We start from the raw sequence: 20,313 nt of genomic DNA on the forward strand, positions 1-20,313 counted from the left end.
GTCTTAATTTTCATTACTAGTAAAGGTTACTTGACTAATAACTTTACAAGAACAGCCTTTTTTAAAAAAAATAAAATAAAAAGCCTTCACCTTCCCCTTAGCTGGCATCATATAGTTCTTGAGTCGCAATCTAAGGTCATGTGCTACTTCCATGAGATACTGTGAGGAACGTATCAAGGCTTCATCCACAGGACCAGCCAGAGGCCATGAAGCATTCATAATGGAGTCAGGCTTTAAGAAAGAAAGAAAAAAAAAAAGTTCAGTGGGATTAAACCACACAACTATTTTATGGTTCTTGATTACAGTTCCATACAAAGGCTACCATCTAAAAAAAAAAAAAAAAACAAAAAACCCAAAGGCTACCATCTGTAACTGCATGCTCAGAGTTCAAACCTGACTACCCACAACACACTTCCACAGTCCCTGATCTAATGTTCCCTAGAATTCAAGCTGTGAAGTCTGACTCTACATTCTTAATTAGCATCCATTTGTACAAGCGTATTAATACCCACACACATATGTTCACTTTCAAAGAAAATTATGTAATGCTAATTTGCCTAAATTTAATCATTATTACATAAATTATACACACTCTTGGTTTTTATCCTATTAATACATTTAGTCTTGAAAGTATACCTATTCAGTATATGTATCATGAGTACATTTTTTGTATTGTTCATGTTTTAAAAAATACAAAAGAACCTGGCTAATAAAGATGAAAAGAAATTATTAAACCAGCCAATCTGTTTATCTGCAGGCCTAGGAGAAATAATTGAATCTATCCTCACAGTAAGGATGCTAATATAATAACCCTGAATATTCAGCCCTACATATGCCAGAAATTTTATATAAAACAAAAATATTTATGCAAATATACACTTCTATCTTTGTTTATGAGCTGCTCTAACAGTCGTTTATATCTTTCTCAATATTTTCACCTTTTTAACAGTTGGAAAAACAGTATTAGTTACACATGAATCCTAATTAAATGTAGTTTTAAAATATACTTAAATGTATTTTAACATTTCCTAACAAGAATTAGGTGATAAAAAAAAAGAATTAGGTGATAAAGAAAATGCAGTCACATGTTTTTAAAATACATTCACTGTGTGTATATAAATAAAGGCACACACGCGATGTATTTGTCTAAACAGAAGGTAGCTTCATGAAATGATGAATCCAACATTATTCTTGAAATATTTTTTTCAGTCTTTTCCTCTTAAGTAGCATTATTACTGTATTTACTTAATAAGGCCAAATCAAAACTGCCCACAACATCTGAACCACAGACAGGTACCTTTCCCAGGAGTGTCCAGATATGTTCACACAGGTGTGGACAGAACGGAGCCAAGAGAAGTGTTTGAACTTCAATAAAGCGGAACACAAGGTCTCTGTGCATACCTTCTATGGCCAATTCACGGTATTTATCTTTCGCAGCCTGTAAGATTTGAAATTATTTACCATTTTTCTCCCCATACTTTTTAAAAATAAAATGAAAAGAAAAAAATTCAGTACCTTAATGTTAATGCATTTTTAAGCTTTTAGTCTTTCAAAATTCCATAAGGAATTTTCATAAAGGTTTTACATCATTTTATTTTAAGTAATCTCTATACCGGATGTGGAGCTCCAACCCACAATCTGCAGATCAAGAATCTAAAGCTCTACCAACTGAGCCAAACAGGCACCCCCCAGTTTTACTACATTTTTAACAACTTGCAATTAAATGTATACCAATCCTTGTCAAAGGATATCATGGTTTTATAGTACTGATTCTCAAGAAAAATTTTTCAGAGAGACATTTTGTAGCACATAAAAGTTGCACAATTTAAACTCTGTGTTAAGGGCTGATGATACTCTGAACAGCCTATAAGATATTAAGTATCAAAAAAGGCTATAAATAGGACACATTGCTATGTTCAGCACTTATCCTTATTTAACCACATCTATGAAAACCATGTTACATAAATCCCAATGTGATATTTTACACAACTGATTGAGGAAACCTACATTTTCACTTTAAGCCCTGGAACTGCCAAACTTGAGGAAACACTGACACCTTGTGGGCAACATCAGAAAATGCTTATTTTCAAACTAAGCAAATTATTTTATCTTTACATTTTATCAATTTAAAAATGTTCTCCTAGAAAATGTGGCTGATTTTTAGATTTAACCTTTACTAACTCATAGCTCAACTAGAGACAGAAATACTTATATCAAACACAAAAGAAAGAGTATCAAAGAAAGTTATTTAAAACTACAATTTACTAAAGAATTTAAAAATTGCTTGGCAAGATTTTAGAGGAGTCCCCATCTTAGAGGAGTTATTTTGTCATAGCAGGAAGGGAAAAAGAGCAAAATACATCATATTCACACTAACAAATTTTATAGCTAAAAGAGTAGCCTACCTGAAACTCAAAAAACCCTGTTTTCAGGGCTTCTTTAAACATCATCTTTTCATAATTTTGATCTGTTTTTATAATTCCTGCATTCATCTCACTACAGAATAGGAGGAAAAAAAGATTACTGAGTTCACATGCAAGTACATGAAGATATATAAAACTGCCGTATATACTAGTAAACAGTAAAATCAGATCAATGCCTGAAACACTGAAGACCACTCAACCACAAAACCAGTTAACCACAACACAGTTGATGATGTCCTTGTCTAAAAATTTCTAGATGAAACTTTATTAGGAAGTCTAAGACATGGAAACAGCTTGACAAAGGTGGTCAGATTTACTTGCTGCATTTTAAACAAATGATGTTGGATATTAAAAAAATTTGTTCATGCTACCAAAGGCCCTTCATAATTTGGCCCCAGCGTGTTTGATGTGCTACTCTGCCCTCCAAATTCTATACCTCAAATAAATATCACTCTTTCCATGGCTTCCTTATCTCCCTGTAAGAATCGTTTATTTTTCAAGAAACCCAGAACACACATGCCATCTCCCTCTATCCCTATAACTATACTTGTAATGAGTTCAGTAATGAGTGTTTTCTTCTCCTGCTAAACTATAGTGAAGGATCAAGTCCTATCCATCTTTGTAACACCAGTTCTTAAGATGGCTCCTGATACAAAGATGATGATAAATGTTTTTTAAAAGGAAAAAATTGATATTTCTCTTTTTCTTCTAATCTACTTTTCATTTAGCCATTCTGTCCTATTCTAACACAAGCCAGCATGGTAAAATAGTCATGAGAACGGCTTTGGAGAAAGAAGCAAATTCGTAAACCCCAAAACAAATTACTAGCTTTGAGGCATTTAATATTTAATTTTTTTAAGCTTCACTTTTCTTTAACTATAAAATGGAGCATTATCTTTATCATATAAGCTGTGAAGCTAAAATCAAATAATGGGTGCAAAGTGCTTAGCAGAGTACCCAGAACAAGTAAGCCTGCAACAGACAGTAGCTATTATTGACATCTAATTTATTTTAGGAGGGAAAAAAAAAAAAAAAACTTAAAAATGCACAAGGACTGAGCAACTGTAAAGTAGCAAGGGCTGGAGTCCACAGATTACCTGGCAAAAACTCTATCATTGAAGGTGCTGGCAGGCCCACTTCTTAGGCTGTCCCAGTTGGCAACCATTTCTTTCACCCACTCCACCCAGGTGTACAGACGGAGAATACCTGCATCTGCCATGGCTTCCACAAAGTTTGCATCTTCAACAGTGTCGCCAGCATCAGCCAGAGCCAAACGCATTCCTGGATGAAGAGGAGGGGGATGAAGAAGATCGAGTGATGATTTTAAAATGTAGTTAGTAACTATCAATGATGTGTCCAGTTGGGTATTACTGCAAAAGCTACACAGAAATTAAGAAATAGCGGAGGCTTTAAAGGACTGCCATGGACCATCAAACTACCACCAAAAGTGGGATCCACAGTGTTGTTCAAATATTTGAATCACCTATATCGCTTTGCATATGCTTAGCATCAGAGTCTTTCCAGGCACATTGAGTTAATGAGATAAAGTGGTCTTGAATGAAAGACAGGAAGAAAATGATAAATTAGAAATACAGATCCTATCAACATTTCGGCCTCACTTAGTGGCAGCATAATTATATTTTAATGCATGAGAGCACACATCAGTGTCTTACATGTACAAAAATGTATTTAATTTCTTCTTTCTAAAAGCAGATGCTTCTATGTTTTCTAACAAAATTTTACTTTTCAACCAAAATCTTCCATTCTAGGGCACTGGGTGGCTCAGTCAGTTAGATCTGCCTTCAGCTCTGGTCATGATCCTGGTGTCCTGGGATTGAGCCCCATGTTGGGCTCCATGCTCAGTGGGGAATCTGCTTCTCCCCCTGCCTTTCCCCCTGCTTGTATTCTATCTCTCTCTCCCTCTCAAATAAATAAAATCTTAAAAAAAATTAATAACAGCCTAATTAAATTATAGGACATCCTTGCAATGGAACACTATATTTCTGCAAGAGTGAGGAAAACTCTTTTATGTATCAATATGGAGCAATCTCAAATATGAAGTGTTAAGTGAAAAAGGAAAAGTTCAGAAGAGTGTGTATTATTTTTCTACCATCTGTGCCTAAAATGGGTGAGATGAGAACATGTAACATTGTTATGTATCATTAAATATACTTTATAATACATAAGAAGCTCAAAACACTTTTTATCTGAAATAATTTTACACTTAAAGAAAAGGTGCAAAGACAGCAAGAGAATAGACATAAACCATTTAACAGGCTTCTCTAATGTTAACTTACATAACCATAGTTTCAAAACCAGGAAGTTAACATTAGGTATAATACTATTAATTAGGGGATCCCTGGGTGGCGCAGCGGTTTGGCGCCTGCCTTTGGCCCAGGGCGCGATCCTGGAGACCCGGGATCGAGTCCCACATCAGGCTCCCGGTGCATGGAGTCTGCTTCTCCCTCTGCCTGTGTCTCTGCCTCTCTCTCTTTCTCTCTGTATGACTATCATAAATAAATAAAATTAAAAAAAAAAAAAAATACTATTAATTAAACCGTAGACCTTATTCAAATTTCACCAGTTTTTCTTCCAATATCCTATTTCTATTGCAGGATCCAATCCAAAAAACTACATTGCATTTAATCATTTTATCTCGCTGGTCTCCTCTCATATCTGTGACAGCTCCTCATTCTTTGTCTTTCATGACCTTGACATTTTTGATGAGTACTAGAGACAGTTATTTAATAGAATTTCCCCAAACTTGGTTTGTCTGATGTTTTCTCATGATTAGACTGAGCTTATGAAGCTCTGGCAAGAAAATCACAAAGGTGATGCTTTGGGTCTTCTCAGTGCATCACTATCAGGGAGGCACAGGATATTGATGACTTATTACTGGTGTTGCAAGCTTTTATCACTTAGGTAGTGTGTCAAGTTTTCTCGACTGTAAACTGTTTTTCCATTTGTGATTAACAAAGTATCTTGGTAGAAATACTCTGAGAATATATAAACATCTTGTTTCTTCTGAAATGTACACTCATTGATTTTGGCAATCATTGGTAGATCTTGTCTGTAACAATTATTACTGTGATTTTTGCCTAATGGTGATTTTATATTTCATTCAACCTTCATACATTTATTAATATGAATTCTTCTGAAAGGAAAAAGCTGCCCCTACTCACCCACTTATTCTTTTATTTGACTATTACTTTATCAGTATGGACTCACAAATATTCAACTTATTCACTGGGTTATAATCCAACACTATCATTTATTTCTTAAATTGTCCTAGCTTGCATAATTGGGCGCTCCTTCCACTTGGTTCCTGTACCCTTTTTTTATATATATGTATAAAATATATATATCATATACATATATGTATATATATATGTATATACATAAATTTTAATTTAATCACTTGAACTCATCACAACAAGCAGACTCCTTAATCTGCATCATCTATTTTGGCCATCCCCCACCTCCTCCCTCTGGTAATCATCAGTTTGTTCTCTATCGTAAGAGTCTCTTATGGCTTGTTTCCCTGTCTTTTTCCTGATTCATCTGTTTTGTTTCTTAAATTACACATGAGTGAAATCCTATGGTATTTGTCTTTCTATTAGTATTATACTCTCTATTTCTATTAGTATTATACTCTGACTTATTTCTATTAGTATTATACTCTCTGGTAATCATCAGTTTGTTCTCTATCGTAAGAGTCTCTTATGGCTTGTTTCCCTGTCTTTTTCCTGATTCATCTGTTTTGTTTCTTAAATTACACATGAGTGAAATCCTATGGTATTTGTCTTTCTATTAGTATTATACTCTTATTTCTATTAGTATTATACTCTCTAGCTCCATCAATGTGGTTCCAAATGGCAAGATTCTTTTCATGGCTGAATAATATCCCTGTGTGTGTGTGATGTGTCTGTGTGTGTGTGTGCACGTTCTTTATCCGTTCATCAATTTATGGACACTTGGGACTGCTTCCATATCTTAGCTATTGTAAGTAATGCTGCTATAGAGAGGTGCGCATACCCCTTCAGGTTTAGTGTTTTTTTTTTTTTTTTTTTTTTTTTTTAAATTTTATTTATTTATGATAGGCACACAGTGAGAGAGAGAGAAGCAGAGACATAGGCAGAGGGAGAAGCAGGCTCCGTGCACCGGGAGCCCGACGTGGGATTCGATCCCGGGTCTCCAGGATCGCGCCCCAGGCCAAAGGCAGGCGCCAAACCGCTGCGCCACCCAGGGATCCCAAGGTTTAGTGTTTTTATATTTTGGGGGGTAGATACCCAGTAATGTGATCATATGGTAGTTTGATTTTTAACTTTTTGAGGAACCTCCATACTGTTTTTTACAGTGGCTGCTGTGCCAGTTTGCATTCCCACCAACAATGCACAAGGGTTCCTTTTTTTCACATCCTCACCAACACTTGTTGTTGTATTGTTAATTTTAGCCATTCTGATACGTGTGCGGTGATATCTCATTGTGATTCTGAGTTGCATTTCCCTGGTGATGAGTGATGGTATCTTTTCAAGTGTCTGTTGGCCATCTGGATGTCTTCTTTGGAAAAATGTCTGTCTTCTGCCCATTTTCTAATTAGATTATTTGTTTCTTGGTGTTGTATAAGTTCTTTGTATATTTTGAATACTAACCCTTTATTAGGTATGTCATTTGCAAATATGCTCTCCCATTCTGTAGGTTGCCTTTTAGTTTTGCCAACTGATCCTTCTCTGTGCAGACAATTTTTATTTTGATGTAGTTCCAATATTTTATTTTTGCTCATTTCCCTTGCATTAGGGGATCTATCTAGAAAAATACTTGCTATGGCCAATGTCAGAGTAATTACTGCCTATACTCTTTCATAAGATTTTTATGGTTCAAGATCTCACACTTAGGTCTTTAATGTATTTTGAATTTATTGTGTATGTTTTAACAAAGTGGTCCAGTTTCATTCTTTTGCATGTTGCTAGCCAGTTTTTCCAACATTGTTTGTTGAAGAGGCTATCTTTTTCCCATTAGACATTCTTTCCTGCCTTGTCAAAGATTAAATGACCATATAATGTTGAGTTCATTTCTGGATTTTCTATTCTTTTTCATTGATCTATGTACCTATTTTTGTGCCAGTGCCATACTCTTAATTACTAGAGCTTTGTAATATAACTTGAAGTCCAGAACTGTGATGTCTCCAGCTTTGCTTTTTTCAAGGTCACTTTGGCTCTTAAGGTTCTTTTGTGGTTCCATACAAATTTTGGGATTGTTTGTTCTAGCTCTGTGAAAACTGCTGTTGGTATTTTTGCTAGGGATTGCATTAAATGTGTAGATTTCTTTGGGTAGCAGGGGTATTTTAACATTTGTTCCTCCAATCCATGAGCATGGAATATCTTTCCATTTCTTTGTGAGAGCTTCAATTTCCTTCATCAGCATTTTAAAGCATTCAGAGTACAGGTCTTCTACCTCTTTGGTTAGGTTTATTACTAGGTATCTTATTATTTTCAGTGCAATTGTAAATGGGATTGTTTTCTTAATTTCTTTTTGCTGGTCCATCATTAGTATATACAAACACAACACATTTCTGTAGATTCACTTTGTATCCTGAGACTTCACCAAATTCGTGTATCAATTCTAGTAGTTTTTTGGAGGAGTCTCTCAGGTTGTCTATATACAATATCATGTCATCTGCAAGTTTTTCTTTTTGGTGTCTTATTGCTGTGGCTAGGACTTCCAGTATTAAGTTGAATAAAAGTGGTGAGAGTGAACATCCTTGCCTTGTTTCTGACGTTAGGGGAAAGGCTCTCAGCTTTTCACCATTAAGAATGTTACCTTGGGGTTTTCATTTAAGGTCTTTATTATGTTGAGGTATGTTACCTCTAACCCTACTTTGTTGAGGGTTTTTATCATGAGTGGATGTTGTACTTTGTCAAATGCTTGTTCTCCATCTATTGAAATGATCATATGGCTCTTACCTCTTATTGATATGATGTATCATGTTGATTGACTTGAGAATACTGACCCATCAGGAATAAATCCCACTTGATCGTGGTGAATGAATTATTTTAATGTATTGTTGGGGTTGGTTTGCTAGTATTTTGGTGAGGATTTTTGCATCTACATTCATCAGAGATACTGGCCTGTCGTTCTCTTTTTTTGTAGTGTCTTTACCTGGTTTTGCTATCAGGCTAATTTTGGCCTCATAGAATAAATTTGGAAGTTTTCCTGCCTTTCTCTTTTTCAGAATAGTATAAGAAGAATTGGTATTAACTCTTCTTTAAACGTTTCATGGAGGGGCACCTGGCTGGCTCAGTTGGTGGAACATAAGCCTCTTGATCTCAAGGTTCTGAGTTCAAGCCCCACAATGGGTGTGTGTGTGTGTGTGTGTGTGTGTGTGTGTGTATAATAAAATAAAATAAAAGTCAATCCATATTTGGTAGAATTCACTCATGAAGATATCCAGTCCCAGACTTATGCTTCTTGGGAATTTTTTGATTACTGATTCAATTTCTTTGCTGGTAATCAGTCTATTCAAATTTTCTATTTCTTCCTGTTTTACTTTTGGGAAGTTAAGTATTTTTAGGAATTGATACATGTCTTTTAAGCTGTCCAATTTGTTGCCATATAGTTTTTCAAAATCTAATTGTTTGTGGTGTTTGTTGTTGTTATTTCTCCTCTTTCATTTGTAATTTTATTAATTTAGGTCCTTTCTCACTTTTTTTTTTTAAGATTTTATTTATTTATTTGAGAAAGAGAGAGTGAGACAGAGCCAGCACAGCAGGGGAAAAGGACTGAGAGGGAGAAGAAGGCTCCCCGCTGAGTAGGGAGCCCAACACAGAGCTCAATCCCAGGACCTTGGGATTTTCTTGATGAATCTGACTAGAGGTTTATCAATTTTATTAATTTTTTTCAAAGAACTAGCTCCTGGGTTTCATTGATCTGTTCTACTGGTTATTTAGGTTCTATATCACTTTTTTCTGCTCTAATCTTTATTATTTCCTTTCTTCTGCTGGTTTTAGGTTTTGTTTGTTATTCTTTTTCTAGCTCCTGTAGGTATAAGGTTGTTTATGTGAGACTTATTTCTTCTTGAAGTAGGCCTATATTGCTATAATCTTCCCTCTTAGAACTGCTTTGGCTATGTCCCAAAGATTTTTAAACCATTCTGTTTTCCATGTATTTTTTTATTTCTTCTTTTATTTCCTAGTTGACACATTTGTTGTTTAGTAGCATGTTATTTAACCTCCATATATCTGTGGTCTTTCCAGATTTTTTCTTGTAGTTGACTTCTAGTTTCATAGATAGCATTGTTGTCAGAAAAGATACATGGTATGATTTTGATCTTTTTAAATTCGTTGAAGCTTGTTTTGTGGCCGAACGTGTGATCCATGTGCACTTGAAAAGAATGTGTATCATGCTGCTTTAGGATGGAATGTTGTGTATGTATCCATTAAATCCATCCGTTCCAGTGTGTCAATCAGAGCCATTGTCGCCTTGATAATCAGCTGTTTAGATGGTCTGTCCATTGATGTCAGAGAATGTGAAAGTCCCTTACTATTACAGCATTATTATCAATTAGTTCCTTTATGTTTGTTATTAGCTGTTTTATATATTTGGGTGCATAAATATTTAAAATTCTTATATTTTCTTGTTGAACTGTCTCCTTTACTATTATATACTATCTTTCTTTAAATCTTGTTACAGTCTTTATTTTTAAAATCTATTTTGTCCAATATAAGAATTGCTACTTTGGCTTTCTTTTTTTTTTTTTTTTTTAATTTTTATTTATTTATGATAGTCACACAGAGAGAGAGAGAGGCAGAGACACAGGCAGAGGGAGAAGCAGGCTCCATGCACCGGGAGCCCAACGCGGGACTCGATCCTGAGTCTCCAGGATCGCGCCCTGGGCCAAAGGCAGGCGCTAAACCGCTGCGCCACCCTTTGGCTTTCTTTTGACATCCATTTGCATGATACATGTTCCTCCATCCTCTCACTTTCAATCTGCAGGTGTCTTTAGGTCTAAAATGAGTCTCTTGGGATGTGTGGGTGGCTCAGTGGTTGAGCATCTGCCTTCAGCTCAGGGCCTGACCTTGGGCTGCACTGGGCTCCCTGCGGGGATCCTGCTTCTCCCTTTGCCTGTGTCTTTCATGAATAAATAAATAAAAATCTTAAAATAAAATGAGTCTTTTGAAAATAAATAAATAAATAAATAAATAAATAAATAAATAAATAAATAAATAAATAAATAAATATAAAATGAGTCTTTTGTAGGAATGTGTGGCTGGCTCTATTGGTGGAGCATACAACTTTTGATCTCAGGGTTGTGAGTTCAAGTCCCATGTGGGGCGTTGAGATTATTTAAAAATACGAATGTTAAAAAAAAAAATACGAATGTTACTATGTTTGATGGAGTCCCTGAGTTTCCCTAAGTCTATTCTCATTGTGCATTATTCTTTTTTCTCTCTTTTGTTCAGTTTGATTACTTTCCATTACTCTTTTAGGTCATTAATTTATTCCTCTGCTTCTTCCAGCCTGCTGTTCATTCCATCAAGCATGTTTCTCATTTTGTTTATTGAGCCCTTTTTCTCTCTTATGTTTTATTCCGTATCTCTGTGTTAACGGTCTCAGATGTCCTCCACTCTTTTCTCAAGTTCAGTGAGTATCCTTATGATCTCGGCTTTAAATTCTCTATTAGGCATGTTATTTACATCTATTTCACTTGTATCTCCAGCTATGGCTTTGTCCTGTTCTTTTATTTGGGACAAATTTCTGTCTTCTCATTTTGTCTAAGTCTCTCTGCCTATTTCTGTGTGTATGAAAAGTCAGCTATCTCTCCTATTCTTAAGGGTGATGGCCTTCTGAAGAAGTACTGTAGCGCCCAGAAGTGTAGTATCCCCTGTTCTTCAGAGCCCAATGCTCCCAGCCAGGAGTGTCTCCAATGAGTGCTGCATGTGCTGTTGTGTCCTGGTCACTTTATCCTTCAGCCCAGTCATCTGCAGAAACTCTCTTTACTTGTGGGCAGTGTCTGGACCCTGGCCTAAATGTGGTACTTTTAATTAGGTGTGCTCTGGTCTGTTTGTGAAATGAGCTCTGTCACTGACAGAAACAAGGCACATAAAACTCTAAGGCTGAGGGACACACTGTGGGCAGGGGTTTGAGCTGGTCTTCTGGGGAAGGTGACTCTGCCACACTGAAACTGAGACAAGCATGACTGGAAGGGGTGGTTTTACCAAAGCATGGAGGGGTGGAGCTTGGTAAAAGCAAGTAAGGTGGCAAGTGTCAGCACTGTGCTACTTCCCACAGGTGGCATTATGCATATGCTAAGGGGTGGGGAGGGAAATGGCACCTGCCAATTCCTTTGTTCCTGGAGGGGTCTCTCTGAATGCTGCCTCTCTATGACATACTATGAGATGAGCAACTAACCTGCCCACTGTGTGCCCCAGGGACTCTTCAGATCACTGTTTCCATGCTGTACGTCAACACCATGTTTGCCAGCCAGCCTTCTCTCCAAGAGCAGCACCAATGTCCTCTGAGCTCTTCCAGAGCCAAGCACAGTGATCTTTAAAATTCCAGGCTTTAAGCTCCACTGGTCTCAAGAACTCATGAAATTCAGGCTTTCTCACTTTCCAAGCCAATTGCTAAGGGGATTGGTTTTCCTCGTGTACTCCCCTGGGTACTAGTTTGTCTCTTGCCCTTCTCCACAATGGTGGCTACTGGCCATCAGCGGCCATGACCTGTTTCCCAAAACACATCTCTGCATCTGCTACCTTCTTCATTATAGCCTCTACTCTATCTCTAGTTGCAGAGTTTGTTCTGCCAATGGTCAGACAGATTTCTAGGGTATTTAGGATGATTTGATAGTTACCTACTTGTATGGATGAGACGAGACAAGCCTAGGGTCCTCCCACTCTGCTGCGATCTTCTGTCTTAAATGAATCTGTGCCCTTTCAAATATCCCCATCCTTACTAAAACATTGCCTTCTTTACTGGCACCATAAGATGTTCCATGCTCATCTTGTATTTTCTCTACTCCAGACTGCAAATCAATCACTTCTCTCAAGAACTCTAGTTCCATGTATTGGAGAATGGCATTTAGAAACCAAGATCTAAATGCCAGGTGTGTCCCTGCTACCAGTGTGTCACTGCTCATATGCCCTCTCAGCAGACACAGCTAGGGAAATATATGCACATATACTAACCTACCACATACATTGACATTTACTTTTATATCAATTTGTCTGTACATAAAATTAAACACTGGAAATTGCCAATTGCAATCCAATACCACAGGGTACATTTTAGCATTCCCCCTTTATTTGTATCTTTTTTTTTAACAGTGAGTTCTCGTGTCTATAATAAATTTATTTGTTCAATCCCAGTACACACATAAAATTAGTTTTAGAACTGCTAACCTAGACCTCGTGTAAGAAATAGTCTTACTAATTACAGTATTTGTGTGCAGTCCTTTTGGCTTACAGCATCTGGTCAAAACATTGTTTCTCAAAGCCAGTTAGGTTAGTTGTTTTTGTTTTTTAAAGATTTTATTTATTTACTCACGAGAGACACATGGAGAGGAGAGAGGCAGAGACACAGGCAGAGGGAGAAGCAGGCTCCCTACAGGGAGCCTGATGAAGGACTCAATCCCAGGACCCCAGGATCATGACCTGAACCAAAGGCAGACGTTCAACCACTGAGCCACCCAGGCATCCCAATTAGGTTAGCTCTTTCCCAATCCCTTCAGCATCGCCTCAAACTGTACTAGCCATGATCAGTAGAAAGACATGCCATGATGGCCAAAGAAATGAATGGTTCCTGCGGGTTAGACAGTGCATTTCTTCCCTTGACAAAAGAATGATGAAATGGAACAGTACTGAGGCCAAGGAGAAAATAGTTCTCTAAAAAATGAATGCTCCCAGGTTCAAGTCACTTATGTTTATATCAAGTATGAAGGAAATATTTTGGAAAAACTTCAAAGTCATATCTCTACAAACCAACTCTTTAAGAAGTAGTAAGAAATTAAAAATAAGCCAGGTAGAAATTACAGTGAGTTTCTTTTTAAAAAGACTCTAATATTAGCTTCAATTTGTTCCTAAGCAGATCACATCCCCAATTCTTACGTTTTAAGTAGTACACAAAAGAAAATGTGAATATTTTAAAGTGCTGGTAAAAGTGAAAGAAAAAAGCAGTAAAACAATCAGCTTAACTTGCCTTCCATAATCTGAAGAGAATCAAACCCTATACAACAGCAATAAGAAAAAAGTATACTCACCATCAGCTGAAAATTTGTCGATAGCTTGGGTCAAAGTGAGGAAGTTGCCTGTGGACTTTGACATCTGAAATGGAAAGTCAATGATCAGGCATTATTATGAACATATATAAAAAATAAACCAAATCAAAGTAGGTTAGCCATAATCAGATAAAGACAAAAAAAATTAAAGAGGGAAAGGGGTACCTGGGTGGCTCAGTCAGTTAAGTGTTTGCCTTTGGCTCAAAACATGATCCCCACCCCCCCAAAAAAGAACATGATCCTGGGGATCCCTGGGTGGCTCAGCGGTTTAGCGCCTGTCTTCGGCCCAGGGTGTGATCCTAGAGCCCCAGGATCGAGTCCCACATAGGACTCCCTGCAAGGAGCCTGCTTCTCTCTGTGCTCTGTGCCTCTGCCTTTCTCTCTCTCTCTGTCTCTCATGAATAAGTAAATAAAAATCTTAAAAAACAAACAAACAAAAAAAACAAAAACAAAAAAACAAAAAAACATGATCCTAGGGTCCTGGGATCAAGTCTCAAGTCAGGCTCCCTATAGCAGGGAGTCTGCTTCTCCCTCTCCCTTTACCCTTCCCCCGCTTGTGTGCTCACACACACTCTGTCTCGCTTGCTCTCTCAAATAAATAAATATCCTTAAAAAAATTAAAGAGGGAAAGGAAAAGATATCTTGCACTAATTTGACAGAGGTAGAAACTGAAATCCAGTTAATATAGTGACTTGTCTGGGTCACTCTGCTAGGCAATGACAGAGCTAGGACAGGGTCTCTAGTCTGATACTCAGGCACTATTCTTTCCAGTAGGCTAAACTGCCCCCTAGGAATCTGTAGACATATATAATGATTCCATTATAACTGGAACATTTCAGCTGGTCATGAAGAAGAGCTTTATAGGAGCACCTGTGTCACTCAGTTGCTTAAGCATCCGACTCTGGCTCAGGTCATGTTCCCAGGGTCCTGGGATCAAGCCCCACATTGGGCTCTCTGCTCAACAGAGAAGCCTGCTTCTCCCTCTCTCTGTCTGCCTGCCACTCTGCCTATTTTGCACGTGTGTGCTCTCTCTGTCAAATAAATGAAATCTAAAAAAAAAAAAAGAAGAAGAAGAGCTTTATAGTAATTGGAATCATTCAAAAACAAATGGACGACCATATGTTCTCAGAGTTAGGGTTTTAAGGAACTTCACTGGCATCACAATAACTGGTTGTTCGAGTTGTGCTCTACCTGGGGGCACCACATCTAAGGAGGCACTGTGCACAGCCTACCAATTTTTCCAACTTAAGAATTTGTCATCTTGATCATAACTTTGCTGATACCAAAGAGAGGTGATAATCCAGTTTTCTACCACATGGCAATAAAATACCTAGTTCTAATAAAATCAGTACAGTGTATAGTACAACACTGAAACCAAAGAAAATGTCATAACACAATTTATATACATGTATACACATATATACACTATATATATAGTATACAGTAGTATATAAATATATATAAATATATATTTTTTTACATATATATAGTGTCACTTTGCCTTACAAAGTAAAAAATGAGTTCAATAATCAAAAGTCCTTGCTGATCTAACAAAATCTATATATAGCCTATGCTTCTAATCAAAGAGCTGTTTTTCAGTCTAATATAGAGATTACGGGGATCCCTGGGTGGCTCAGAGGTTTAGCGCCTGCCTTTGGCCCAGGGTGTGATCCTGGAGACCCAGGATCAAGTCCCACATCGGACTCCCTGCATGGGGCCTGCTTTTCCCTCTGCCTGTGTCTCTGCCTCTCTTTCTCTGTGTCTCTCACGAATGAATAAATAAATAAAATCTTTTAAAAAAAATAATAATAATATAGAGATTATTTTCAATGAACTTTTTTATTTCCTTTCAATATTAGGGCACCAATTAAAAGTGATGTTTCATTTTGCAATTCATACCAGCTACTATTTGTTTAAATATACACCTATTTTCATTATGACAGATATTTATAGCAAAGAATACTCTTTTCCAATTAATATTCTATCATTTGTGGCAAAATTCACTGATTGTAACAAAATCAACATGCTACAAATATTATTACTAAGAAATAAATAACATGGCAACTTAATTTTCCATTTAAGTGAGGAGGGGTACCCTTTTCAAATGTGCACAAAAGCATCACAGGGGCAAAGCAAGGGCTTTGTCATGAGGTTTGTGTAATATCACCTCCCCTCAGTTAACCTATCTTCCTATTGAAGATAGTGATTAATGAGATAAAGTCTTATATAGCTATAAAAATCATATATATAATATACTATTATATATATAAGTGTATATATATATATATATTAGTAATTTTAACAATACTGGAAGCAGGGGTAATATAGAGAAATATATTATACTGCCTGGGAAGAAGCATTAAATAACAGTTATGAATCCTACACATTCCAAAATTCTATCACTTTAATTCAGCGGCTGATCACAGTTTGGAACAAATCCCACCAAATTATTTTCTCAACTTAATGAGAAAGATATTCCTAGGATCATGATACTATGATTCTCATGTTTTTTATCATGTCTGCCTCTCTCTCCCCCAGTCAATTAGTGTCACCTTCTGTCATTTTAAATACAAATGTTAAAAAATAAGTAGATTTTCTCAGTCCCTCCCCCCAGTTAATACTATGTACTTTATTCACTCCCTAATTTATGCTGGTAGTCTTAACCATTTCTAATGGAAAATTAACACTGATGTTTATACTCTTTATTTAAAAAATACAACTTCCTAAATTTGAAAAGTTTTCTGCAGAATTTTAAACTTTCTTACCTTCTCAGAGTTGAGGAGGAGATGTCCATTTGCTCTCACAGCAGCAGGCCATTTGTCACTTTATAGGTAAACATTTAAGACAGAAAACAAAATGTAAGTTTCTAGTTTAAGCTTAAAAAGTTGAGGTAAATGCTAACGATTTGTAAAAGTTTACTAAGACAAATATACAAATGTATTGAGTCCTGTTCATAACAGGAAACAAATGAAAACAAGAATTGTCCATTAGCAAAGGACTGGTTACATAAATTATGGCCCAGGTATACACTAAAATACTATGTAATGGCTATTTTAAAAACACAGGCAGGGCTAGATGTGTGGATATAAACAGATTTTTAAAACTTTACTATTACATGGGGAAGTGCTCGCTTCGGCAGCACATATACTAAAATATTACATGGGGAAGAAAAGTGTCTACAATGTGGCATCTTTGATAAATTAAAAAATAAATAAGTATGGGGCACCTGGCTGGCTCAATCTGAAGAGCAAACAACTCTTGGTCTTGGGTCCATGAGTTTAAGCACCACGCTGGGTAGAGAGATTACTTAAATAAAGATATCTGATGCTCGTTTATTCATAAACATGTTATCCAAAAGAAATCATAAGAAAGCAGTAGGAGGGACACCTACGGGAAGTAGAGTGATGTGGTGGCAAGGGTAAAAGTTCGCCTTTTACATTTTTCTTTTATGAACTGTTTGAATTTCTGAACTATGTACATGACCACTTATCATTCTAGCAATGAGATTATGTGAGGACAGTCATTGAGAGCAACTCAGGGTGAATTATCTGAGCTCTCTATGCCTCAGTAAGTTTCGTTGTCTATAAAACGAGGATATCAGAGACCTTCCTTAAAAAGTTGTAGTGCAAATTAAATGAGTCGCTATAAGTGATTAAAACTGTGCGTGATGTTACTGATAATTATTACTTACAAGTATTTCATGTTATTAGTTACTTATAAGTAAAACCTAAATGAAAACCTAATACATGTCAAAACCTTGATGCAAAAAAAAAAAAAAAACCCTTGATGCAAAGGGATGAAGACTTAACTATATCACCAACAAGTATTTCTGCAATATCCAACTCCTCCAAAATAGATTTTCAACAACAAAATAAACGGATAACAAGAACCACATCAGATTCATTTTATTCCTCTACTTCAAAACTTTCCTTTCATTCTTGAGAAAGAAAATGCAATCTCATTCTAAGTATAAGAAGTCACATGAGATTGCTTTGTTGATATGAAATAAAATTTGAACAGACGGAGGGGTCTGTTTTATCAGCTATTTGAGAGGCTGGAAGAAAAGGCACAGAGACATATCTGGATCAAGAGGGAAGATGATAGGAGGATTATTTTTGAGCATACAGGATTAAAAATGACTCTAGGCAGAATACCACCACCAGGGGCACCTGGGTGGCTCAATCAGTTAAGCATCTGACTCTTGGTTTTGGCTCAGGCCATAATCTCAGAGTCATGGGATGGAGCCCTGTGTCAGGCTCTGTGCTGGGTTTGGAGCTGGCTTAACATTCTCTCACTACTCACTCTGTCCTTGCATCCTATGCTCACTCTCTCAAAAAAAAAGGAATACAGGTACCAAGTAATGCTGTAACGTTGGGGCTCTCAGCTCTAGAAGGATGTTTCCTTCCAATTCTAATGTTCTAGGCTCTGTCTTAAATCACCTTTATTTCTGCACCTAAGAGGTCAAATGAGCCACAAAATAGGTCTAGTAAAGTACTGAAAGGCTGTCAAGGTACCTGAAATGTGCTTTGGCGAGCCCAAGGTAAGTATGAGGATTTCTGGATATAACAGATAGGAAAAGGTGTGCTTTCTGCTTCAATATACATTTAACAGAGGAAAAAGAAGGCAACTGCCAAACCTAACTATACCTTGTACAATAACTTTTTAAATATTTGAAGCCATAAGCCATAAATTTAGTCTATATCTTTTTAGGTACTCACCTTTGTTCTGGCCACATAGCCACATGATTATAAAGGTAATATGAGAGATGATTTGGAACAAGATCCTTTCCAGAGACTCGGAGATCCACAGGATACCAGAACTCAAATTCCTGCTTTAACTGATCTAATTTTTCCTTTGGGATCTGAGTCTTAGGAAATGGAGCCTCCTTGAAGAAAACATAATCCCAAACCTCCCTGGTCATCTGTTGCGGTCTGTGTTAAAAATAAAACAAACAACAAAATATAGAGATCATTTCTTTGAAAGAGTCAATATTTTCATCTAATCATGAAGTGGGAATCTCTTTCTTAACATAGTTACGGTAACAAATAACAATAGACTCCAATAAGAATATGGGATGGTAACAATAACAGAGGGGGTATTTATTACTTTTTCTCAGTTCGGCAGCAAAAAAGTAAAACATCCTAACAAAATTCTGCTAAATGAATTCTTACGAAAACTAAACAATTAAAAAAAATTTTTTTCAATGTGTAAATCAAAAGAGCACATCTCTTGCTAACCAACTACACTTTTTTCCCTTATCCATTTACCAACCTGATACCAAGTGGAGACTCTGTCTGTCCACGCAAGTTACCCCCCTGCAGGAGGTGTGCAACTGTGTAAAATGCCATGTAAATAGTGGAATCAGAGAGGGATTCAATCAGCCACTGCTCATCCCACGGCAGACGAGTACCTGCAAGATAAAATGAAGAAATTTAATGCATGAGAAACTTAAGAGACAGTTCATCTAGAGAATCCACATTTTCAAGATATATAGTATTTACAAAGCTACTTATTTAAGAACGTCTCAAATTGGCTTGAATAATTAATAAAATAAACCGGTAATAAAAAAATCAAATGGCTAAAGTACTAGAAACTTTCTATTAAAAAAAAATCCATAAAAGCTATGGGTTTAATTACTCAAGCATACGTCTACCACCAGGTAAGTAGTAGAGCACCACATGCCAGTTCCCCTCCCCCTCTAACTGAAACCTCTCACTTCCAATTCAGAAAAATACTAGAAAAGAGGGGGAAAAAGGTAAAGGTGTTAATTTGCCCTGTAATTGACGAAGTCATTCAAACTGAAGAATTTGAAGTAGGTGTTACCTAAACCGTAAGTTCTTGAGCAGGCATGCTCTTGTAGCCAACCTAAGGTAGCTTCAAAATTCCTCCTGGTCTCCTCACAGAATCTAGAGAGAGTAAAAGATAAAGAGTCTTTCTTTCTTTGCCTTCACTATTTCCCATGTTTCTCATCTCCTCTCCCTCCCCTCATCCCTTTTTCCCTTCTTACGTTTCCAGGCCTTTTAAGCACTGGGATGTCTGTTTTTTCCAATTTTCTTCTCCATAATCCAAGTACCTTGGGAGTGGACAGATTGATGTAAAAAAATAATAGTGAGTAAAAGTCCAAAGGATAAGTAAAGCAACTGAAGGAAATTTCTTGTTGTAATAGAGACTAACCACTGGTCGCACAGCGCCACAACACATTCATCTGAAGATCTGGACATAACTTGTTTCTCTGGTTCCATATAAGTAAATGCATCTCCCTACATAAAAGCAAACAAATATATATCAGATATTATGTTGAGTCAGTCTCTATTCCTCAGGGATAATAAAAACAACTTTAACTCCACATTTTCTTTTTTTTTTTTAACTCCACATTTTCATTGTTTTCCCTCTTTCCAATAGAAGACATCTATCTGCCTTTCTTTCTACACAACATTTACTTTTGAAAAGGTGAGTATCTTTGTCAATGGATCATCTTCCTAAGTATAGATTATTCCTTTTCAGTGGAATGTGAAAGATGTTCAATAGTTTCTAATTCAATGGTTTGAGGTCAGACTGCTTGTGGAAGCCTTTTATCCTTGTTAGAATAAAAATATTTAGGGGATCCCTGGGTGGTGC

General features: G+C 36.6%; 1 protein-coding gene across 1 annotated transcript in view; it reads right to left on the reverse strand.

Annotated features, from left to right (window-relative positions):
• Nucleotides 1-20,313, reverse strand: part of LARS1 (leucyl-tRNA synthetase 1) — a 75,574-nt gene that overhangs the window by 21,833 nt on the left and 33,428 nt on the right. The window contains exons 16-26 of the mRNA XM_026018482.2: nt 19,870-19,955; nt 19,703-19,768; nt 19,519-19,601; nt 18,967-19,105; nt 18,414-18,626; nt 16,461-16,518; nt 13,678-13,741; nt 3,521-3,704; nt 2,406-2,496; nt 1,298-1,438; nt 91-231 (exon numbers count right to left, since the gene is read on the reverse strand). Of these exons, the coding sequence (XP_025874267.1) occupies nt 91-231; nt 1,298-1,438; nt 2,406-2,496; nt 3,521-3,704; nt 13,678-13,741; nt 16,461-16,518; nt 18,414-18,626; nt 18,967-19,105; nt 19,519-19,601; nt 19,703-19,768; nt 19,870-19,955 (1,266 nt within the window). The remainder of the gene's footprint in view (nt 1-90; nt 232-1,297; nt 1,439-2,405; nt 2,497-3,520; nt 3,705-13,677; nt 13,742-16,460; nt 16,519-18,413; nt 18,627-18,966; nt 19,106-19,518; nt 19,602-19,702; nt 19,769-19,869; nt 19,956-20,313) is intronic.

This window comes from Vulpes vulpes, chromosome 2, assembly GCF_048418805.1.
Source record: "Vulpes vulpes isolate BD-2025 chromosome 2, VulVul3, whole genome shotgun sequence".
NCBI lineage: Eukaryota > Metazoa > Chordata > Mammalia > Carnivora > Canidae > Vulpes > Vulpes vulpes.